Genomic DNA, 26,191 nt, shown 5'->3' on the forward strand with positions numbered 1-26,191 from the left:
CTAATGTGAGCATTTTGTCTATGAAAAGTGAAAACATAATCTTAAAACGATAGCTCACGGGTGGCAAAGCTGGGCGGGTTGCTTGTTAGGAGTGTACACAAAGAGTTTTAAGAATTCATCTATTTGAAAAAAAAATACATCTGGAATTTTATAAGTATTTTTTACGTACTCAGCATATGCAAAACTATAATCTCCATTGAGCTTAGAATACCGACGGTGGGACACCCTGTACATTGTTTATACATACTTAGTTTCTATTTTGATCCACACATCTTGAACTCAGTTTCTCTTTCCAATCTTGTAAAACTAATCCAAAGACCGCCTTTAATTCTGTCATGAATTAAAATGAAAACTATTGAATAAGCTAAAGGGCACCTAGAAATTTTTTGACAATAAGTGAAATCGTTAAAAAAATTCTCTGGCCTCCATCTCTTTAATTTTTAAGAATATTGTTTCCTTTTTCAATCTAGCAATGGTTTGTTAAAAGTTATTTATGAAGTAACATTTTAAGAGTAAACATAAATGTTAGTGCAAGAATAGTTAGTAATAGATTTTAGTTTTTTTATCTGAATAGTGAATAAATTTATACAGAGCTCAAACTGTAATTAATCAAAGCAGATTTGATAATTTGTTATAAATATTTTGGTACAGGTGTTCTCCATATTCGGGAATGGAATATGTTTTAGCAGTAGGTTTTGATTTTCTTAGAGCTAGCGCGCAAGAGCAACTTTTGTCTCTCCCATCAACTCTATGGGGAGGTGCGCCGATACGTGCGCGCACTTTCTTACTAGCCCATAGAGTTGATAGGAGAGACAAAATAGTTGCGGAGACAAAAGTTGCTCTTGCGAATGTTGCAATTTGCGAAAATCGTATCAATCATAGCATAAATGCCTGTATCTTTTGATTTTGTTGGCTTATAAGTTTGATTTCTTACGCAACTTATTTACTCAGGTAGATTCATATAATTGTTAACTTAATTTTCCTATTATTTTGAGCTAGTAAATTTCTAACTTGTATAGAAAAATGACAAGTATATTGTAATACAATTTTTATCCATAAATCTATACATACATATAATAAATCTGTAGAAGGGTACTGTTCTGTACATTGAAAATATTGAAAAACTAAATAGCAGGGGGTGTTACTGGATCGATACCAAGCCCAAATATCTGATTAAAAAAAATTTTGTCTGTCTGTCTGTCTGTATGTGAAGGCATATATACCTTATTATCCTGGGCGTAAAATAGGATACTTTTTATCCCGGAAAAATACGTAGAAAAAAAATCTTAATTTTTCCGCGCGGACGGAGTCGCGGGCGGAAGCTAGTTAAATAATAAATTGTTTTGTGTATAATTACCATAATTATTGCAATAATCTAAATATCCATGTATAATATGCTTTATACACTACAATAAAGACCTTTGTAAGAGCCAGCGCGCACGAGCAACTTTGTCTCCGCAACTATTTTGTCTCTCCCATCAATTTGTATGGGGAGTTGCGTCGCTACGTGCGCGCACTTTCATACTAGCCCATGGGTGGGAGAGACAAAATAGTTGCGGAGACAAAGTTGCTCGTGCGCGCTGGCTCTAAAAAAGCCTTATTATACTGTCCTTTTGATTAATTACAGTTTGATCTTCATTTATTTGTAATACAATTCAACCAATTTTAGTTATTGAGTAATCATTAACACTAAGATCTCTAATTTACGAATTGTACGCGAAATTACGTTAAATTAAAGTGACTATTGTGAATTAGGAAATTCATTACTATAAGGGGCCAAAGTGGATCTTTACTTTCTCAAAACATTACTCAAAAAAATTTCCTTATAATTCCTTCGATTTATTATGTAGGTATCTCGCAAAATATACTTTTTGTTGTATTTTACGATATTACAAAGTGCTTGAGATAATCTAAAAATTCAAACTAAGGGAACTTGCATATTTCTGTAGATACATTTTGGCCTACTTGCATAAACTTTAAGTTGTCAGCATTTGAAAAAATAAATCATGCGTGGGACTCCGTTACACAAGAGTCTGTATTTATTTGATGTTATGTATGATTATTATGATAATAATAAGCAAAATTTAAAAACTACAGCATTTGTTTTATATACTTTTTATTCCTGCCTCGTGAACGTGTAACAGAGGCGTTAAATATCCATATTCCATACTGTTCATAATATTAAAATAACCGCTTTTACTAAGTGCGGATGTAAATGTCCATAAAATCTAGATAATCATTGAAATGGCTGAACCGATTTTGACGGGACATTTGCTAACAGATAGCCGAACAGCGGCTATAATGGCTGGTTTACATGTATTAAGTTAATAAGTAGGTAACTTAATTTTAAGTGACTTATATATTTTAAGAAGCCGTCCAAACGTATTTAGTAATTTAACTCAGGATGGACGACCAAGACGGGAAAAAAGTTTTAAATTCTGTGTATAAATTTATTATTAGTAAGGCTTTAAGAGGTAAAACAGGCAAAATATGAATATAAATGAAATAAAGAGGTAAATAATCACACCCTTAAAGTTGTGGATGAGAAATTGGATAAAAAGAAGAGATCAGTACCGTGCACATTCCACAAGCATTCTCTCTTCAATTATTCTTCCACAAATTTACAAAAAGAAACACGAAAAACAATTATTTTTGTTCAGTTTTAACTAAATTGTGGCCGTCCAAACGTGTCAAGTAATAAGCCACGCCCACTAACTTAATAGAAAAGTAGACATAATAATTCTACTTATCGAGTTTAGTTATCAACTAAATCTTAACTTGTAACTTGCTACTAAATTGTGTGTTTACACACAATCAATCACTTAAAATTTAGTTATCTACACACCTAACAACTTAATACGTGTAAACCAGTCGTAAGAGTCTAAGTACAAGTCAGAACCGTTTTTCCATACAAACGTAGTCCCCTGTTTCCTCCCTGGGTTGTGCTACTAGAGCAATATATTTTTTACTATTAATCTATGGTAACTTAACCCATGTTCCTACGTTTTCCTTTTTGTCATATCTTAATTATTAAAAAAGATATGAATCTTTCAAAACGTAAGAAATAGGACAGATTTTCCGTTATGTTCCGTCTAACATAAAACTTTTTTTGAACATTATATAAAAAAAGCAAAACGTAGAAACATAGCCTATACTTTTCTCTACTAAATTATGAAAAAAAAAACTGGTTAAATCGGTCCAGTATTGGAGGAGGATACAGGGGACGACGGACCGTCGAATTTGCATAATTTACCTAGGTATTTTCGGCCCGAGCTGCAGTTGTCCCTATCGCGCTCTCGAGAGAAGCTTGAGGCATAGCGCGACAGCAATAGATAATAGGAAAACCTAATTTTGAATTCTCTCACTCGTTTTTTTGGCTCTTAAACGCTGTTGTGGCGTACGTAACCGAACCGAATATCGGTCGTGTATAATGTACGCTCTATAGAACAAGTTACTGCTGAACTTATGCCCGACCAAAGTTCGGCTGTACGCTATAACGCAACGCAATTTCGGCATTATGTGCCGTTGTACATAATTCCAATAGCATTGCATGCGTAATTGTGCTGAACTTCGGTCGCGTAACTTCGGCATAGTGTGTTTAGACACTAAGGTGTATCTTAGGCTATTATTTATTCTGATATTTCATAAGGATTAGGAACATTAGGATAAGCAGGAAAAGCTAATTTATTAAATAACGTGAGTTAAAGGTAAATAAAACAACGATTTACAGGCGAAGTTTATTAAAAGTAATAGATTTACATAATATTAAGTCAGTTTCGCAGCTTTCGCTCGGTATAAAACGTGTGGGATTTCATTAATTCAAATAAATTAGTAATGCAGCACCAAATACATACACCATCCTTACAAAATGTCTACTTATACACTATTCATATGCTTTTGGGTCATGACAGTCATTAAGAGCTAGCGCGCAAGAGCAACTTTTGTCTCCGCAACTATTTAGTCTCTCCCATCAACTCTATGGGGAGTTGCGTCGCTACGTGCGCGCACTTTCTTACTAGCCCATAGAGTTGATGGGAGAGACTAAATAGTTGCGGAGACAAAAGTTGCTCTTGCGTGCTAGCTCTAATACTATGACTACTAACCATAATGACAAAATATACATACGACTCAAATATAAGACGTTTCATGTAAAATCATTGCAACTTGAATATGCGCAAATAAAATAAAATGCAATTAGTTAGAAGGGCAAACAAAATTGCAACCTTCTTCAACCTCAACTTTAAATTTACTGCAAATGCGAAACCACAAAAAATGCCTGAAAATTTCAATAGTAAAATTGAAACTGCTTGTGTTTGTAAAAAATATCAAATGTCATTATTACACTAAACGTGTTATGAATATCAAATACAAAGCACTGCATTCGCTATAATTACATCGTCATAAGACATTCGCTTTTACCTGTTTAGTTTTAAATAATATTATATCATAGTGGTAACTTCCAAATAAAATTTATAACGTAATAAATTCCTCGAACAATACTGAACCGAAGAGATCTATTGGACGACATCACATTTGTCACAATTTTGAGCAACACGTTGTCAAACACAAATATTAACTCCAAAATTATTGCAATATTTGCTAATCCCTGTTACGTAATCAATTCAAACGATCAGTAAAATAATTATCATAATAGATCAATTTTTAATAATAAAAAGTGAAAGAATTGATATAATATTTAGTGCTAAAATTTTATACAGCTTTTATTAATGAAATGCAATTTATTCATGTTATGAAAAACCATTGTGTTTGTGAGCATACTGCATCAATAAAAATATAGACTATGGCCTTCAACAATTCGATTACTATGCTATAAAGATTTTTCCTTTATAAATGTGGTTTAATTTCATAAAAATATTCATTTGTTTATTTGATATCCAAATACGGCTAAGCATCGAATAATACGAAAAAAATAATGAGCAGTTATTGCCGCGAATTTAAATTTAAAAAGCGATCCATTTATTGGCAAGTTACGAAATTAGTCGAAAGCGAAAATTGGGCAAGCTAATAAAACATAAAAATTATCTAACCTACAAAAAATATTTATATTCGTAACAAATAAATAATCAAGTGTATTTAAAACAATTATTATTAGATTATACAAATTGAATTATAATACAAAATCATTCACAACGGTCAAATTTACAATACATTTAAAACTAAGTGTAATGGAGGACCTACACAATCTTGTTGCATGACATGCATTTTATCATACAAAAACGTTATCAATCATATTAAAGTGTATCAATGTTTATAATTATGAAAGTTTGACAAATAAGCATGCAATCAATCATGAGCGTCTAGGCCCTGCATTACAGTACACAGTCCTCACATATCTACAACTATCTCTGTCTGACACTTTGAAAAAAATATGGCTATCTCGCTTTTTTAATATTACATTTTTCGATTTTGAAGACCTTTGTAATATTCCATATTAGAAGGTAGACATTATTTTACTATGAGTTATATATCTAGCTAGGCTTAATTACATTTTTTCTATGGATTTTCTAGTGTGTATTTATTTATCTATTTTCTACTTTCTACAATGTCACATCAACGTGGCTAGTGTGAGTTTTCATCGAGTAAGAAACGTTACTATCGCGTCTGCGTCACAGCGAAATTTGTATGGGGAATCAAAGCTTCCCGATACGTCCGCTAGGGTTCGCCGCTGTCGTCCGCTGTTCGATTTCCCATACTAATTCGGCTGTGACGCAGACGCGATAGTAACGTTTCGAACTCGATCAAACTCACACTAGGGGTACTGAGCTGTTAGATTCTAATACAAAATTCATAAAAAATCAAATAATGTAATATTTAAACGTAGCGAAAAAACTTATTTACAAATAAAAATATACACGCACGTTCGATATACAGTTCACTTTAAAACAATATATTTAACAAATTATACAGAAATTGCACAGATAAAAAAATGTTTCACACTGGCAACATTTATTTTTTCTTCAAAATTCCAAAATATACCGCTATGATAAGCAAATGTTTCTATAATTATTTATGACTCCTTTAAACGATGTCGTAATGCTTAGTATTAATAACGGATAATGATAACAGCATAATTTACTATTTATTTTATTTTATTTGTATCGATATGAACGATATCATCGTTTTTTTAACAAAAAGTGTTACAAAGAATCGTATGCTATGAATCACGACTAGTTAATTTTAGTTTCGATTAGTGCTGATTTACACAGGGTCAGTAGACAAGTCAGTCGCGGCGCCGAATTTCAGCGCCGTTAACTGTTTACATAGACTTCAAGCCTCTGTACTGACTTCAAATCTGTTTACACAGGGTTTTTTTTCGGGTCAGCACTGATTTGCCTCGAATTTGTAGTCAGTTACTGACCCTGTGTAAATCAGCACTTAAATACAAGAAAATTCGATACACGTAAGAAAACACAGCTGGATCACGTACTCAGAATATAAAATGCATAGTATTGATAAAATGTGAATTAAATTTTTACGTCCAACATCCGCTCGATATAATTATGCAAATGTTATTTTTATGGTAAAGAACATAGCTTTTTCCATCATTTTTAAACTATTTCTATTTTATTTCACCATTTTAATTATTTCCTCTAAAATTTTTAGACTCTTTCGCTTTGCACACAGACTATAGATGCTCATGTGTCAAATCGTGCCGTAAATAGGCGCGCAAAGTTCCAAAAGTCAAATCCATACATTTCATTTCATATCAATAACATTAAACCACGGGCAGTATATTTTCTTAATCTTTTGCAGTACAAATACACACTACACTTTATCAATATATTGTAAAAGCTTCGTTTTGGACTATAGGCCTTATACTGTATACATATAAAAACGTCAATTCCATAAAAATAACAAATAGCAGATACCATACATATTACAAATTCACGATGGCGCTGTTACTTTGCTATCCCAAATATTTCATAAATTATTATCCGGGATAAGTGTCTATCCAAATACAGTATAAGATTGATTTCTTGGGATTTAACAGGATAACATCCCATAACTTTTATATCCCATTGAAATACATTAAAACGAACCATAGAATTTTGACATAACTAACTATATACATCAAAATTCAACTGTTCACATTTTTTGATTTTCTTGATTTTTTCATTTTTATTTTTTCATTTCTAATTTTTACCACAGACACAAAAACGTGTTTCTTGTATCCATACTAAAGGCATAGAAATATAATTTTTCAAAAGTAGTTTGACGACAAAATTATCCATACTGCACACAGATTTTCATATTAGTGTGATAACAAAAATACAAGACAGATTATTTTTTTAAAGTAGTGTGACAACAAAAAATTGGTGGGTAAAACTGCCTTCACGCCGTGTTACTAGCTTTTAAAAGTAAACATTTTAAAATGTGTATGTACATTTTTAAAATGTCTATGGCAACCCTACACTTACTGTCACAGTTCTTTGAGTAGCGCCGACTTTGCGTTCTTCAGTTTGTCGAGCCGCTTCGTGAGGTGACTGTTCTCTGTCTCCAGTTCTTCCACGCGATTTAGAGCTTCTCTAGCCTGGAATCCGCAAAATTACAATTAGTGAGGGTACTTTTAAATTTTTGTCGATTGAGGGTATTATATATTTTTAGTGGCTATATCGATCTAGTGTGGAAAACCGCAAAATAAATATAAAGTTGTCAATTAATCATTTTAAGAGTACCGGCGTAATTATTACTAATTATGAGGGTACTTTAAAATTTTCTATAGGGTATTTTACAATTTTAGTGTTAAGCTTATCCACAGCTTTTTGCGTGTTAACTGCTTATACATTTTAGCGGTGTATGGGAAAATTGTCTATATTACATAGTTAGGTTTTAAAATAGGACGTATACTTAATAGCTAGAATTATTCACCGGGCGGAAATGTTACCAGCTTTAATAGTATACATTTTTATAGTAAATATGTACAAAAATTATTTTCTAAGAGAATTATTAACAAAATCAGTAATATTGAACGTTATTGCCATGCGTGTAAAGTCGGCGCGTTAAGTGGATGTCTATGTGTAACACATCGAGGGTCACACTAGGTTTGAAATAATACCGTTAACTATCACCGTTATTGATAACAGCCCAGAAATCAACCACTTCCTGAAAAATCAATGAAATTATATAAATTTTAAAAGTAATAAGACGGTTGCTGTTCTTAAAATGAAGTATTTTTTTGTGGCAACACCTAAGAAAAACACATAAACATGTAAAATGATTCAATGACGTTGATTTATAAGAAGACGATGTTTCACACCTTTCCGCACTGCTTCGTTTTCTATTGTCGAGAGTACTTCGTTATCTGTCTGCTTTTTTTAAACTTACTATGTAGCTCACATGAGTGGCTGATATCCGGTATTCAGCACTGTAATCCGGCAACTAATACTGCTGTACTGTCAGTAGTTGCATGCACATTGCACGCGTCACACACACCGCTTACGCACCACGCACCTTTACCAAAGACAATTATTCCACTCACGCGCTTCTCCACTGTATTTGCCATCTCTCTAGTTTCTATTTCACATGTAACCACGATGCTTATGCAACGTAGATTCTCCTCGCTGGCATGTTGCTCGTCAACTTGCCCCCGTAGCCCCCTCCTCACACGCACGTTACTAGTGCACCTCCCCCCTCCTCCCGCATCCCCCACACGTCACACACTGCATCCCAAATTCTTGGATCATTCACGCCCACGTTGCTAGTGCACCTCCCCCCTCCTCCCTACGCGTCACACGTCCCCTCCCCCCTTCTCCCTACGCGTCACACGTCCCCTCCCCCACAGCCCTCCTCCTCACACGCAAGTTACTAGTGCACCTCCCCCTCCCCCCGCAGCCCCCTCCTCACACGCACGTTGCTAGTGCACCTCCCCCTCCCCCCGCACCCCCCCCACGCATCACACGTCCCCTCCCCCCGCTCACCTCGCGCTGCAGCCGGCGCCGCTCCTGCTTGAGCTCCTGCTCGCGCTCGTCCTGCGCGTCGTGCGTGGCGCGCAGCCGCTGCAGCTGCGCCTCGAGCCGCGCCACCGCGCCCGCCGCCAGCGCCGCCTCCGCCTCCGCGCGCGCCGCCCGCCCCTTCGCCTCCGACACGCACTTGCGCAGCGCCTCCACTGGACCACACATACATACTTTAATTCTTTATTTTTCAACACAAGTAATTTACAGGTATGTATACCCAAAACATTACAAGGCAGTTACTTAACTAAAATTACATCATTTTTTATGACTAAGAAAGGACGAAATAATATTTTTAAATTTATATAAACTTAAATAAAATATATCGCATTCATTGCTGTGAGCGAGCATGTCATTGAGCAGCTTTATTCCTCGTATAAGGGGAGCATTCCTACCACTCTTCGTTCGCCCTCCCGACTGGACGGTGAACAAATACACGTCACACAAACGGAACACACACACGATAGAAAAAAAAGACAAGTGATAACTGCGTTAAAAACAACCGACTTCAAACTTGCACTTGCAACAGTTACAAATACATACAAAAATGCTCATAAAATAAAAACTACTGGGCCTATCCGAATAAAATTTTTATGGGACCAATTCGACACCATCCCGCATCGAACAAAAAAGAATCACGTAAATCGGTTCAGAAACCTCGGAGTAATCGGTGTACATACATAAAAAAAAAAACATACCGGCCGAATTGATAACCTCCTCCTTTTTTTTGAAGTCGGTTCAAAAGAGACAAAAACACTTATTCGATAATGTAATACTATAGAAGAAGAAAAGGAACGCAATACTATAGAATTAAATTAGGGAAAAAGAGAAATAATATTGGACGAGACAGGATATAACCAAAATAGACAAAAAAAAGGAACTCCACGGAAATTAAACAAGAGACAAAAACCAAAATCGACGAAACAGTGCAACATAAAATAATACACAACAACATATAAGAACTAGAACATACAAAAAACGAATCAAAAGAAGAATAAAAATTAGAAAGATGAGAAAAAAAAAATATAAATACATACAATGCAATTAAAACGAACTCCATCTTAACAACAAACATATATAAATTATAAATATCCCGTAATTAATCCTTACCTTCATTCTCATAGTCCTGGTCGTGATGTGATGAGACTCCATTCTGTCGAGCCGCTCTTTCCTCATTCAGTTGTAGTTTGAGTTTACGCACTTCTGATTCTAGTGCTTGCTTCGAATTAACCAGATTCTGCAACCGGACGTCTGAAATAACAAATCAAGTCCCTTAGTTAAGATTTAACAAGAAAATAAGTATTTACTAACTTTTATTTCTTTAGAAATCGACATATTTCAGCAAGGCGTTTGATTTACTGGACCACGTAATTTTTTCAGAAAATTCTGTGATATGAATATCCATGTTTGTTTGTTTGTGTGTTTTTTATTATAACGGTGTGCATCCTACATCAACAATGAATCTTAAATGGTTAAAACTGGCAAGTATATTTCTAGAGATAATTCGATATCAACGGGAGTTCCACAAGGGTCTTATTTGAGACCAATGTTTTTAATTTTGTTTGTGAATGATTTATTTTATAGCTTTAAGCCAGATGAAACGTTATTGTAGATCATGCAAAAATAATTACAAAAATTTGCTACGATTACAGTACAGTTTTCGGAATATAATGACATTGGTTTTCAAGAACATTTGACATTAGAGCCTTTCTACACCACTCACCGAGCGTCCCCTCCCCGCCGTCCTCCAGCAGAGCCTGCGACTGGTGCGACACGAGAGCTAGCGCCGGCATCCCCCCTCCCACCCCATTTCCCCCGCTCCCCCCACTCGGTGCCGCAGTGTCCCCCGCGTCCACAAACGCGTAGCCCGCGTCAGCAGCGGCCGCGTCACGTGCTCGCACCGCGTCACGGGCCGCGCCCAGTTCACGTTCAAGTGCCGCGTGCTCGCGCTTCAGCCGCTCGTGTGAGGAGCACTTCTCTTTGTGTTCACGCTGAGGAATGATAACAATGATACTTGATGAATTCGCTTCATATCAGGTGCAAAAAATTAAAATCAAACATTTCAAAAAATAATTTACTATATGCAACTTTACAGAAATACGTCGAATCACGCGTGGTAGGGATAAGAAAAAGATGGCGCGTAACGGAAAAATGTCACGCGTAGCGAAAAAATGTTACACTAAATTTTTTTCCAACCCTGATAAAGAAGTTTCACTTCAGTAATCAGTTAAATTAGTAGGTAAAAAATTTAACATGTCAAAAAAAATGTTTTAGTTCAAAATAATCCATGAAAATAATAATTGTCAATGCATTCCAAGAAAACATATTATTCTACTTTATTAAAATTTAAAACCAAGAAAAAGAACACACTACTTGTGTTCCACAAGGTTACACACTTAGAGCACTTTTACAAATTCTCTTATTCATAATACAAAATACATTTCCTCACCTGTAGTTGAGCGTATTCTTCCTGTAATTCCTCTATCCTATCCTTGAGCAGCTCCAACTGGTAGCCGAGCGCCGCCTTGTCGTTGTCCAACTGGGCATTCAATATCATCGCTTTGCGGAACTTCTCTTCCACTTCTTTTAATTCGTGCTGAAATTATCAAATAAATAACATTATGCAACGATTAAGAAATGACGTAGTGAAAGGTTGCAGTGGGAGTCGAGCACTGCTTCGGCACAAAATGGGTCAAGCTCGCACCGGGGAAGTTACCACACCCTCACAGAAAACCGGCGTGAAATGGTGGCATATTAACAGTATGCTACCGTGTTTCGTACGGTGAGTGAGGGGTCCGGAGACCCAAAAACAACCCCCAAATATGAACGCGGTATTATCAGGCAGAATACCCCAGGAGGGTACCGGCACCTACGGTGCAGGAGAATCCCTCCCGCAGCGCCTGCGCTGCGGCAGCCCGTCGTATTCTGGGGCGGGCATAATTCCGCTCGGTCATGTGCCAAGGGGTTCGCAGAGCAAGCGAAGAAAATCACCCCCCTCCACTCTCACGGTGGACTTTTGTAACATCCGGGGGCTGCACACTAATTTAAACGCCGTCCACTACCATCTTGAGACGGCTAAGCCGGCCTTGCTCTTCCTGACTGAGACTCAGATATCAACTCCGGCCGACGTATCTTATCTCACATACCCTGGTTTTAAGCTGGAGCATACTTTTGCACCGCGTGCCGGGGTATGCGCATACGTTAGGGAAGATATCTGTTGTCGACGTCTTGGCACCCTTGAAGGTGAGGATCTGTCCATTATCTGGCTGCATATTGACTGCGGCGACCACCCTCGCGTCTATGCTTGCCTGTACAGATCCCACAGCGGGAATACTGGTACCGACCGTTTATTTGAGCACATCCAAGAGATGATCGACACTTTGCTTGTACAGTTCCCTTCTGCGGAGCTTGTGGTTTTAGGCGATTTCAATGCCCACCACGTTGAATGGCTTGGGTCGCGTACAACTGACCACGCGGGACGAACTGTGCACGATTTCGCTCTAGCCTATGGCCTAACACAGCTGGTCTCATCGCCTACGCGAATACCGGATGTGGAGGGCCATACTCCCTCTCTTCTGGATCTTCTGCTGACCACACATCCCGAGAACTATCAGGTCTCCGTCGTGGCCCCACTGGGGTCATCAGACCATTGCCTGATACGGAGTATGGTGCCACTTACGGGTTCGAAACAGCAGACACCTGCAGCTCGACGCCGTGTGTGGCACTACAAGTCGGCAGACTGGGACGGAATGCGTGGTTTTTTCGCTTCCTACCCATGGGGGCCTGTTTGCTTCTCCTCGGAGGATCCCAACGCTTGTGCTGAGTCTATCACTGACGTGGTACTGCAGGGTATGGAACTATTTGTGCCATACTCTGTTGTGCCCGTCGGTGGCAAATCCAAGCCTTGGTTTGGACGTTCCTGTAACATGGCGTCTCGCCAGAAACAGGAACTTTTTCAAGCCTGGGTTGCAGCAACGGCGTGTCGCGATCCAAGCGTTGGTCTCATCAGGAAGAAGTACAACTTTGCCTCCAGATCCTACAAAAGAGAAATCGCTAGGGCTAAATCTAGTTATATTGGTGCACTTGGCGATAGACTAACGCGACTTCCTTCGGGAACAAGGGCGTTTTGGTCCCTCGCCAAGGCCATCCAAGGTAACTTCTGTCGTTCATCCTTTCCACCTTTGCACAAGGACGAAGACTCTCTGGCCCATTCCGCTAAAGAGAAAGCCGAACTCTTGGGCGCTCTCTTTGCTAGGAACTCGACGCTTGATGACAGGGGAAAGACACCGCCGACCATCCCGCGGTGCAACCATTCAATGGCGGATATACGTTTCACACAACGTGCCGTTCGAAACGCTCTCTTTTCCCTTGACATCCATAAGTCGACAGGGCCGGATGGAGTCTCCCCTATTGTGCTTAGGACATGTGCTCCTGAGTTGGCACCGGTTGTAACGCGTCTTTTTCGGCTCTCTTACGCCAAAGGCATTGTTCCGAATTCGTGGAAGACTGCTCTTGTCCACCCAATCCCTAAAAAAGGCGATCGCTCAAATCCATCTAACTACAGACCGATCGCCATCACTTCTTTACTCTCCAAAATAATGGAATCCATTATTAACAGCCAGCTCATGAGGTATCTGGAGGAGAACCAGTTGCTAAGCGACCGGCAATACGGTTTCCGTAGTGGTCGCTCGACTGGTGATCTTTTGGTGTACCTCACTCACAGATGGGCGGAGGCGGTTGAGAGTAAAGGGGAGGCATTGGCTGTAAGTTTGGATGTAGCGAAAGCCTTCGATCGGGTCTGGCACAAGGCACTTCTAGCGAAATTACCATCTTTCGGACTTCCTGCGAGGTTATGCGATTGGGTTGCCAGCTTCCTGGAAGAGAGGAGCATTAAGGTCGTAATCGACGGTTCTTGCTCTAAGCCTCTTCATGTGAACGCTGGTGTCCCACAAGGCTGCGTGCTATCTCCTACACTGTTTCTTCTGCATATCAATGATTTGTTACAAATCAGTAACATTCATTGCTATGCAGACGACAGTACGGGGGATGCTCTTTATCCCGGCCGTGCAAACACCTCAAAGGAAAGCCTCAATGAGAGTCGAAACAAACTTGTGTCTGAAGTCGAGTCTTCTCTCCAAGAAGTCTCGGATTGGGGCGAACTTAATCTTGTCGAGTTCAATCCCCTAAAGACACAGGTTTGCGCGTTCACCGCTAAAAAGACCCCATTTGTCGTAGAACCTCGGTTTAAGAGTACTCCCCTTAGTATATCGCCGAAAATCGGAATCCTCGGAGTTGAAATCTCGAGTGACGTTCAATTCCGCAGTCATTTGGAAGCGAAGGCTAAATTAGCCTCGAAAAAACTTGGTGTGCTCAGTAGATCGAGACAGTACTTCAAGCCGGCCCACCGACTTCAGCTGTACAAGGCTCAGGTGCGACCGCATATGGAGTACTGTTCTCATCTCTGGGCCGGAGCCCCACAGTATCAACTCCTTCCTCTTGACCGCATCCAACGTCGAGCAGCTCGAATTGTCGATGACCGTAGGCTTTCCGATAGGCTCGATCCACTGTCAGTGCGGAGAGACGTTGCGTCTCTCTGTATACTGTACAGAATCTACTATGGGGAGTGCTCTGAGGAATTGTTCCACCTTTTACCAGCCGCACAGTTCCACCACCGGACCTCACGCCGTAAAAACCAGTTCCATCCGCACCATCTGGATGGTTGGCGCTCCACCACTGTCCGCTTCACCCGCAACTTCCTTCCGCGTACGGTGAAACTGTGGAACGATCTGCCACCTGCGGTGTTCCCGAACAACTACGACATTGGGGCCTTCAAGAAAAGAGCATATTTGTCCATTAAAGGCCGGCAAAGCACCTGTAACACTCCTTGTGTTACAAGTGTTTATGGGCGGTGGTGACCACTTAACATCAGGTGGCCCACCTGCTCCTTTGCTTGCTCTGACATAAAAAAAAAAAAAAAAAAAAAAAAAAAGGTTAAATTTTACTTATAAATACGTCAAGAGGTTCGATTGGTGAAGGAACTAATCAGCCTTTAACAACCTTTTTTGAATCTGTTTCTGCAGTGGAGACAGAATGATCTGAAAAAGAAAGATGTATAAAGTATATAATATGCAAAATATATTTACCCTCAAATCCTTAATACTGAGCACTTCATCAGAATCCTCTGAACTCCGTCTGGGCGAGTGCAGACCGCCCGGGCTCAATGCAGCTAACCTGGTTCCACCACGACGACCCACAGTCTCTGAAATGTATTCGAAATTTTTAGATTTTTTTTTCTAGGAAATTTAAAGACTCATCTGCGGAATCGTAGGTCTTATAACTTGTCCTTCACTTGTCTTTCAATGACAGTTTAGCTGATAATAATATATAAGATCGATTTACAAATTTCACAAGCAAGATCAGGATTTTTTTACCTAAGTACCTATGTATACAGTATGTAAAAAAATCCTTCTGTAGAAGGCAAATGAGCATACAACTCGTTAGCGTATTACCAATTTTAAATTTCGCAATATAAATAGGAATGAGAGATGTAGGTGGCTATGGATCCCATACTCATGGTAAGAAATATGGAAAAATACTCAATAAAACGGTAAATATGCCAATGGTACCTGAATAATTGTTAAATTCAATATCCAACATAATCGGTATCCATTTAAGAGTGTTATTTAAAAGAACTCTGCTTTGTATTGCAATATCAAATTGTTTATGTTTCGAATTCAATTCAAATTATAATAAGATGGAATAAACATTCCCAGAAATCATTGCAAAACATGCAATAACACTTGCAGTTAAGAAAATAAATAATATTGCCAATGTATCTCAAATAGAAAACGATCGCTGTAATTATAAATTCGCGAATAATTTGTGCAAACCAGTTTTGCAATGCAAAGCTGTAAATCTATAAATTGCAACAAAAGTAAACAAACTTCGCACAATTAATCATAAATTTTGACACAATGATTACAAATTTCGTCACTTCGCGCGACGACATTCAGCAATTTGCACCAAACACCAAATGTCTCAGAAACGAGTTTCTATAATGTTATCTATGCAATATAAAACTCATTATAATAATAAATAAAAAAAATAACTGCGTTAAAAACAACCGACTTCAAAAACGGAAAAGTAAGAAATAAAAAAGATTTGATATTATTAATTACTACATATTATTTTTATGTGCTATTTACTAAAAAGGTTTGATGTCGGTGCATGGGCTTAATACTAAGTGCTTAGTGTTTGGCACCGACTTCAAACCTATTTAATAAATAGCACATAAAAATAATATGTAGTAATTAATAATATAAAATCTTTTTTATTTCTTACTTTTCCGTTTTTGAAGTCGGTTGTTTTTAACGCAGTTATTTTTATTTAATACTTTTTAGTGTATTTTTCAACACGAATCAAACGAGCCCAAACTCGATAAAGTTGAGTCAATATATTACTGAGTTCCTATGGCCACCTTCCGATTCCATCATCAGATCAGCTCCATGTCATGATAATGTTTCATCGCTATCCAATTTACATTCGTATACAAAATTTCAGCTCAATCGGTTACCGGGAAGTGAATCAAAGTTACTTGCTACATTGAAATTAAGTCATCGAGTACAGACAAAAATGCTCATAAAATAAAAACTACTAGGCCTAGCCGAATAAAATTTTTATGGGACCAATTCGACACCAGCCCGCATCGAACAAAAAAAGAATCACGTAAATCGGTTCAGAAACCTCGGAGTAATCGGTGTACATACATAAAAAAAAAAAAAAAAAAAAAAAATATACCGGCCGAATTGATAACCTCCTCCTTTTTTTTGAAGTCGGTTAATAAAATAATAAAATTCATTTAATTCAGGCCACATAGCCCATAAAGTGTTAGTAAAATCTTATCCTAGTGTTAGTATTACAATTACCTATTACCTACATACGTTTATTACTACAGCTTAATTTACATATCCAATGCTTACTAATGATATTATCCGAATAATTTAACACCTTTAACACAATATTTGAATTTTTACGTATACGGTCTCTAATAGAAAAAATCTTTTTTCTCATAATTGCATAAAAGTCATTTACTCTATATAATGCAAACATTAAGGAAGCACTACAGTAACGCGGCAGGCCCATAAACATCCTAAAAGCATTGTTATATTGAACTCTTAGAATGTTCATGGTCCTACGCGTATAATTAACCCAGAGGTTGCTCGTATAAAAAGACTGACAATACGAGGTAAAAAGAAGCTTTTTAACATTTCTACTGCACTGCTTAAATCTTCTTATAATCATATTAGATCGTACAGCTAAACCTCGCCTTTCTCTCTCTATGTCAACTTCGTCGCTTAGAGTACTGGTGACAAAGTGACCTAAATATTTAAAATTTTCTACAATTGCTAGTTTCGTTCCGTTCAAATAAATAGGTGGGATGTTATCGGGACCCTTTCCTGAGCGAAATACCAAGACATTACTTTTCTTCTCATTGTACATTAACCCGTGTTCGCTAGCAAAATTTTGACATATATCTACCAGTACTCTAAGACCCTTGATCGAGGGGCTAAGGAGCACCATGTCGTCCGCGTAACTTATGTTATTGACATTAAACCCGCCGATATGACAGCCGGCATGGGCTGAACTCAGCTCCTCGATCAGCGCGTTGACATACAGATTGAATAGGATCGGAGAAGTCAGTCCGCCCTGTCTTACACCACAGTTCAATATGTATGTATCTGAATATGACCGCTGCCACTTTACAACATTCTTTTGGTGCTGATACCAATATTTCAAGATACGAATAATACTATTAGGTACACCCGCGTTAAACATTTTGTCCCATAACTTATTGTACACCACTCTATCATATGCCTTGCTTAAATCTAGAAAACACGCATACACAGAAGTTTTTCTAGATTTATAATAGTTAACGCAACTTTTCAATGCAAATATCGCAAGATCCGTAGATAAATTTTGTCTAAAGCCAAATTGACGATCATTAATTTTTACAGTCTTTTCTATGTAGCCCAATAAAATAAATTCAAAAACCTTTGATAACACAGTGGCCACTGATACCGGTCTATAATTACCCATGTCAGAAAGGTCACACAACTTACTTTTTACAATTGGGACAACCGTGGTCATCATTAAACACTCCGGCAATACGCTATGCTTAATAAAATGGCCAAACAGATAACTTAACAACTTTACAAAAGTCGGTCCAGCATATAACAGATGCTCAATGTTCAGACTATCATGACCTGATGATTTTCCTCTTTTGAGATGTTTAAATGATCTTATTACATCTTTTTCTGTGATTTCTATATCAATCAGGTCACCACACTCTGTTTCACATTCTTTGACGTTCAATAGCGGTTGTACAAGAAAATGGTCTTTAAAACTATTTGCAATTTTTGTGCAATCACTCTCACATCCTATTGTACTAGAAACAACCCTATTTTGATGACACGTATTTGTAATTTGCCAAAATTTAACAAAATTTTGATTACTGTGATGTTTAGCTAATAAATCAAACTTAACCTGTTCTTCATTTTTTTGACACTTTTTTAAAGCTGCCCTAAATCTATTTCGCGAAGATCGCATTTGTTCGTACACTGAACCACAACGAGGCTTACTACATGAAATCCACATCTTAAAATATATTCTGGCCTTTTTGTGTAACTCTTTGACGTGATCGTTCCACCCTAGGATACGCTTTTTATTAATAACCTTATTATTTATATAACTATAAGCCGCACCTTCCTTCAAAATGTTGATAATATTATTATACATAGATACTAAATATTCAGAATTAAAATTAATTAAATTAAATATTTATTTATTTTCTCATCACAAATGTACAATCAACACATACATTGTTAATCTATATATCTTAATACTAACATTTGTGAGAGACTGGTGCCCGCGATAAGTACAAAATACTTGTGTTACGGGTCACCAGGCCCCCAAGCATTAACAATCACAATCTATCAGATAAACAATGAACGTGAACATTAAATGAGAAAGAATTAATCATAATTAAAGTTAAGTGAAAAATTATATCGAAAAATTACCAATGGATATATTATAAATTATTTTATAGATGAGATGAAAGGTTAAAATGAATTAATATAGTTAGTGTATAATGTGAGTGTTTGTGTATGTGTGTTAGTGTATGCGTATGTAGGTGAGTGTGTGTGTGTGTGTGTGCGTGTGTGTATGCGTGTGTGAGCGCGTATATATGTGTGATTGAGGGTAGGTGTGGATGCGTTTTTGCGATAGAGTATGCACGATTCAGTTTCTCTACTTACCGAATATTATGAATAAAATTTTCTGATGTTTGATAGTCTAAGTTTTTCAGCCATTTACATACCGAGGTCTTACACCTTGATGTACTAAGATAGTATATTGAAATAGACTTATTGATTTTATTGTATAAAAATGCCCCAAGAAAATAGTAAAATTTATGTGACAGACATGTATTAAAAGAGTTTTTTTTACAAATAATATCTTTTCTACGCTTGTCCCTGTTGAAATTCGGATCATATTTTAATTGTGCATGTTGCCTTATTATAATGGATAAGATAAAAGTCTGTCTGACAGTTAGTACATCCCAACGTTTGTATAGTTCGCGAGTAGGATAGCGAAATGGTAAACCAGCTCCAACTCTGAGTATGGCTCTTTGTGCCCTTTCAGCTTCTATGAGGTGTACCTTGCAAGCGCCTCCCCAGGAGCTAATACAATAATTAATGATTGAATGACATAGAGCTGAGTAAACCATTTTTATTGTCCGAAAATCAGCAATATGTCTCAAAATTTTAAATATATATATCAGTTTGCGAATCCGTGTGACTAAAATTTCAATGTGAGGCTTAAATGTGAGAGTTTGATCCAAGTAAACTCCAAGATATTTGATAGTGTCAGTTCTTTGTATAGAAGGACAAGAGCAGGTTCGGTAAGTCATAGGTGTGCATGTATGTGAGGTAATGTTGTAACTTGCAGGAGGAAGAAGATTTTTTTTTGACGCAAAGGCAATATATTTAGTCTTATCCACATTTAACGTTAAAACATTACATTTTAGCCACTCACAAATCTGATCAAAGCCTTTTTGTGTACTTTGAAACACTTCTGTCCATGAGTCACCCGAGAATAAAATTGCTGTGTCGTCTGCAAAAGACAGTATTTTACCATGGTTCAGTTGAAGTTGGCATAAATCATTTAGATAGACCAGAAAAAGGCTAGGTCCAAGAACACTGCCCTGGGGGACACCGTACTGCACCAGTAGTTCATCGCTTACCCAATTGTCAATTTTTACTCGCTGCTTTCTGTGCTTTAAATAATCTCCCAGTAATTGTAATGGAAGGCCTCTCACACCGATCCTTTCTAACTTAAGTAACAAGAGTGGTATTGATACGGTGTCAAAGGCCTTGGCTAGGTCAAGGAAAACCACAATACATTTCTTCCTCTTATCCAAATTGCAAACAATATTATTAGTTAGTTCGTGAACAGCATCATCAGTCGACCTACCTGAGCGAAAGCCATATTGTCCAGGAGAAAGTAGTTCATTAGACTCTAAAAATTTCATCAGACGTTTATTGATCAAGCGTTCCAAGATTTTAGACAGAGTGGGGAGAATAGAAATTGGCCGGTAATTCGTAATGGAGTCTATATCTCCACCTTTATGGATTGGTTTAACTAGTGCAGTCTTAAAAGCCTGTGGAAAAATACCGGTGGTAAACGATAGGTTGCAGATGTATGAAAGAGGAAGCGATATTACTTTGATGTAACGTTTTATGATTTTGCCTGATATGCCATCAATTCCCACCGCAGCATCTTCTCTTAGATCCATAATGATATGTTCAATCTCTGTATCATCAGTTGGAAGCAGAACAAACGATTTGGATATTTGAGAGTGAACATTCTCATAAATGTTAGGTTTATTATGGTTACTGATAATCTTCTCAGCCAATGTTTTTCCAACACCTATAAAGTAACTGTTAACATGATCAACACTATTCTTGGGATTGTTCTTATCAATTAGCGCTGAAGCGGACTCTGATCTTTTATTTGTGTTACATATATTTTTAATGACGTCCCACAATTTTTTATTATTATTTTTAGTTTTTTCAATTTCTTGTTTTTCGTAGATTCTTTTTTGCTTCTTTAGTAGAGCGTTGCAAAAATTCCTGTATCTTTTGTAGGTTAATTTAAGTGAATCATCATCAGGTTTCTTTTTTAGTTTTTTATACAAGTTGTCCCTATTGCGTATGCATCTCAGTAGGCCTGTAGTAATCCATGGCTTATGAATCCTCTTTTTGTTAGGTACTCTTACAATGGACGAGTTATCTAATATGGCATTATTTAGAAGTGCGACAAAGTGGTCTGTTGCTAAATTTACGTCACTGTACTCTATTACTGACTGAAAGTTTATTTTATTGATAGATTTATCTAGTTCAGTATAATTAATTCTTTTTATGATTGATAGATTAAAGGTAAGTTTAGTCTGCAAATTAATAGTTATAGCAACACTGTCATGATCAGTCACAGATGAGGCAGCTACACAACATGTGGTATCCAATTTTGTTTTAATCATGAAATGATCTAGACATGTGTGTTGGTGGGTGGGTAAAGTATGAGCGGGTAGTATACAATGATATGCCAGAATATTTAAATATTCAAAAGAGCGCTTATCGGTACTATTGGGACCTATGTCAATGTTAATATCTCCACCAATTACTATTGTTTTATAGTTGTTTAATTTAGTCAGTAATGTATCTAAAGAATTAATAAAATTAGTAGTATTACGTTGACCTGGAGGGCGATAAAGACCAACAATACAAATCTCGTTACTAAATTTTAAGCATAAACAATTAGCATCAACTAAATGAGGCTCATCAACCATTACTTCATACCGGTTTTTATAGTAAATAACAACGCCTTCATTTTGTGTTTGATGGATGGTTGTGCATATATGTCTGTAACCCTCTAAAAGGGGAATATTATGTGACGATCGAAGCCAACATTCAGAGAGAATAATTACGTCCCAATCTATGCCCGATCTATACAATAAAACCTGTAGATTAGGCATGTTACATTGTATACTTCTTATATTTTGAGATAATATTTTTAAGGTTCGTTTGCCTAATGGTAGGACAGTTTTCATGTCTTCAATGTCGCATGTAAGGGATTTGGCTATATCAAAGGTATCGAGACTTTGATGGATTGATTCAATTCCGGAATTATCGAATTTGTCGTATAAGTACTTTTAGGCTAGCTTTGGTGTATGTTATATGTGAGATGTAAGACATGTGTGGCTGTGTATATGTATATAGGTGAGTGAACGTTTTTTTCTTGTATAATATTTTGTAGAGAAGTATGTAAGTAGAGTTAATTATTTGTGTATAGGAGTAAAATTCCATAATATATCCATAATACATTACAATACCAATAATAGAGATGCACATAAACATAATTTTAACTATAAAAACATAATAAAACGAACATAATATTATAATTAACAACAATACATGCATAAAGAAACTTAAATCTAGTCACAATGATAACTTTTGTAAGTCGGATTCCTCCGCGATACGTAATGGCGGCTGACCGTCTTTTATTTTGATATACACTTTTCCAAAGGAAGTCCATGTGCTAATTATCTTTTTGTTTTTCACAAGCTGTCTGGTCATGTAGTGAAGTTGACGTGCTTTACTCGACAGAACCTCAGAGATGTATATTGGATATGTCGGTCCTGGAAGCTTAATATCCTGTGTATTGAGTAGTGGTTGTTTAGTTAGGCGGCGTGATTTATTATAACTTTTATATGCATTTAAGATAGTTTCTTTTCTGCCAGTGGTAATAAAGTCAACTATCAATGCGTCAGACTTAGACTTATAGACTTCTTTTACTTCTAAATCCACCAACGGATTCTCGGGACACAAAGTTGTACATATACTGTTAATAGTATTCATCATGTTTTGTTTGTTGTCACATGTTTGTGGAATATTGCGTATTTCTATTTTAGAACTGAGTGAAGTTCTCTCCAGTAGATCCATTTTTTTTTCTAGTGCACATATTTGTTTTTTATATTGAAGATTTTCCTTTTCAAGAGCATTAAATTTATTTAATAATTCGTCATACTGAGTGGACATAAAATCAACAGACTTCATGATGTCTTGGTTTTGGGACACTAATAAGTTTATAGAACTTTTTAATGATTCAAACTTTTCTTCTTGTTGTGCTTTCATTTCTGAAAACATGTTTTTTATTTCTGACATAAATTGTTCAGAATTTTCAGAGTACTCCATAAATGTCCGTTTTTGTCGTTTTGTGCCAGTCGAAAAATTTTCTGTATTCGTTTCCTTACATTTATTTAATGCTGAATCAGATCCATATAGCAACGGGGTGGTTTTTAATTTCAATCCGGGAGGTGATCGTTTAACCGACATTATTTATAAAAATTGTAATAAAATAAAATAGATATTCCTAGTAGACCAAATGTTCTCATCTAACCAAACTGTATTAATAGGAGTTTAACAAAAAAAAAGAAAATAAAAAAGAAAAACAAAATTTAACACAACTTGGAACCACTCGGATACGATCTCGAACTCGCTGTTAGATACCAATTAATAGTCCAAGTCTTAGCTCACTCAACCAATACGCCAATGTCAGAGCTTGCGAAATAGTAAGTCTTATAATACGTGAGATCCAATTCAATCAAACCGGTTTCTAATAAGTCGTTGATTCAAGATCAACCAACACTGCACTGTAGCAAATTAATATCAACCGTCACAGATTTAAAACTTTGAAAAATACCACTTCAAGCACTGTCCACTGGTATTATTTAACATTCGACTACAGTCCTATCACTTATAAAAGTTTTGACACTACTTAAAATGGTAAAATTGCACTTCTTTCCATTGAAACAAATTTTTAAACTCAGCTAGCACTGGAACACGTCCGTTCGCATTCGCGGCGCGGAGCGGGGGGGAGAATGATCTTTTATGAAACAATGTGAGTTGTGACTTTGACATTTTAACTGCAGGTTTATGGTTTTAAATTTACTTTCACAATATTTACCATATACTTCAATTTGTTTTAAAGTTCTATTACCCCAAACTATCTTATTACATTCTATATCCTTACTTGACACTATTACCTTTGGTGGAATACTCACGTCTAATTTACAAAATATTAACAAGGGATAATGATCTGACCATGTTACGTCGTACAGAATACTACACTTTTCAATTGTATTTGAGGCCAGCCTAGTACACACGCAATGGTCTAGCCACCTCAACGTTCCGTGCGCCTCACTTAAGAACGTGTAGGACGATTGACTATCTAACATTTCTATATCCGAGCATCGCCAGTCTACCTCCTCACAAAAAGCCAAAAGTTCATGCCCAAACAATGCATCGGGGTGCGCATTATAATCCCCTAACATATACACTAATTGTACACAACTATTCTCGACGATAGCATTCATCGCACTTAATGTACTCGTAAACTCCGGCAAGTTATCGCTACAATCACAAGGCATGTACACACTCATCACGATAAATGATATGTTTTGCAGCTGAAATTCTATTGCCACTATGCGAGAGTTGTCATCTGCCACATCAATTATTTTAGTCTGTTGAAATAGATTCTTTCGCCACATCAAAGCTACACCACCATAAGGTCTGCCACGCAAAATACCCGCGGACATATCAACGGCTGAAATTCCATGGAATGAGAAGTCCTCATGGATTTGACTTAACAATCCAATATCACTTGGCAAAAGCCAAGTTTCTTGAAGTGCAATTATATCGGAACTATAACACAATTCACGAATGTGCTCAGCAGATCTTTTTGCCGATTTACAATTAAAAGATGATAGTTTTAAGGTTACAGCCATATTAATTATTTATATCACGATTATCATTTTCACTAGCATTATTGGGCAATTTATTATATCTTTTATATATATATTTTCTGTACACAATGCCAGGAGGCCAAAAATCTTCATTTAGAAATACATTTAATTTCTGCGCTTCTATAGTAACAACAAACGTATTAAAACTTGTTTGATTCATATACGACTTCAGGTGCTCAATTTTTATAATATTTTCGCCTTTCTTTTTTATGTATTCTTTTAGTTTATCGGCTGAAATATCCGAGCGTACCCGCGATATATACAGTGCAGATGTACTCGGTACTGCCGGCAATAAGTCGTCAGCGTCCCCCTTCCCTCTCATATTTCGATTTTTTAAATAAGTTTTTCTTTTTGTGACAAATTGAAAGCCATCGGCATCTACTAGATTTTTAGATTTTTGTTTATTTATATTTTCTTCCGGAATGGTCACCGCATCACGGTAACTGTGTGAACCGGCCTTTATGTTAGCGTCCACTAAGCCATGCCTCCTTCGTGCCATTTCATTCATGCGTACATCAGACTGAGTCGATTTTATTATTTCTGGTGCAGGTAACGGTGAAATTACTTCCTTCGGACTACCTTCAGTATTCTGTACATTTTTTAACGAATCATATGATTGTTGTACAGTACTGCACAAAGGTTTGCGTTGATTAAAAATTTCCGTTTTTATTGTGACCATATCGTTTTGAATTTTAGATATTTCATTTTTTACAACCATGTTCATTTTCATAAACGAAACTTCCGATCTTAGGGAAGTTAGCTCTTTTAAAATTTTAGTGACATCTAAGTGATCGAACGTTACTGGTGGAATTTTGTGTAAATCTTTTGCTACAAAAATCGGTAAGTTATCGGGTTCGGTGTCTTTTAAAATCTTAATAATGTCCTGGACATTTTTGACTGACCTTGTTTCGCCCTTTCTTGTAGTGATTCTTGTTCCCAAATTCTCACAAATAACCGCCTTCGCACTTTCTATTTCTTTTTCCGAAAAACTCGACGTACATATTTGAGTTATTGCTTGTTCATCAATAACATCTATTCGATTACAAATATAACATAGTACTTCATTAATTATAATTTCTTTATCACTCATTTTTAAATAAATATTTAAACTTGTTTGGCTAGGTGTACAACATTTTAGACGTCTGTTCAAACCAACTGCCTTTGATGTTTTCCTTCCTTTGATTATGAATTTAATTAGTTATTTAGCAACCGACAAGCAAAATAATTTATAGGTAGATAATTTTTAACTACTATTTCACGTTAAATTATATATTTTATTTATTTTTTTCTGTTTTTAGTG

General features: G+C 36.7%; 1 protein-coding gene across 5 annotated transcripts in view; it reads right to left on the reverse strand.

Moving 5' to 3' along the window:
• Window positions 1–7,153: 7,153 nt before the first annotated feature.
• The window catches only part of LOC123691514 (leucine-rich repeat flightless-interacting protein 2), a 56,067-nt gene continuing 37,029 nt past the window's right edge, over window positions 7,154–26,191 (reverse strand). For all 5 annotated transcript variants that reach the window (XM_045635966.1, XM_045635965.1, XM_045635964.1 and 2 more), the window contains 6 exons: window positions 15,116–15,231; window positions 11,422–11,568; window positions 10,696–10,963; window positions 10,083–10,223; window positions 8,940–9,127; window positions 7,154–7,552 (listed from right to left, as the gene is read on the reverse strand). In XM_045635966.1, coding sequence (XP_045491922.1) covers window positions 7,442–7,552; window positions 8,940–9,127; window positions 10,083–10,223; window positions 10,696–10,963; window positions 11,422–11,568; window positions 15,116–15,231 — 971 coding nt within the window. In that variant the 3' untranslated portion in view covers window positions 7,154–7,441. The remainder of the gene's footprint in view (window positions 7,553–8,939; window positions 9,128–10,082; window positions 10,224–10,695; window positions 10,964–11,421; window positions 11,569–15,115; window positions 15,232–26,191) is intronic.

Source organism: Colias croceus, chromosome 4 (assembly GCF_905220415.1).
Source record: "Colias croceus chromosome 4, ilColCroc2.1".
Classification (NCBI taxonomy): Eukaryota; Metazoa; Arthropoda; class Insecta; order Lepidoptera; family Pieridae; genus Colias; species Colias croceus.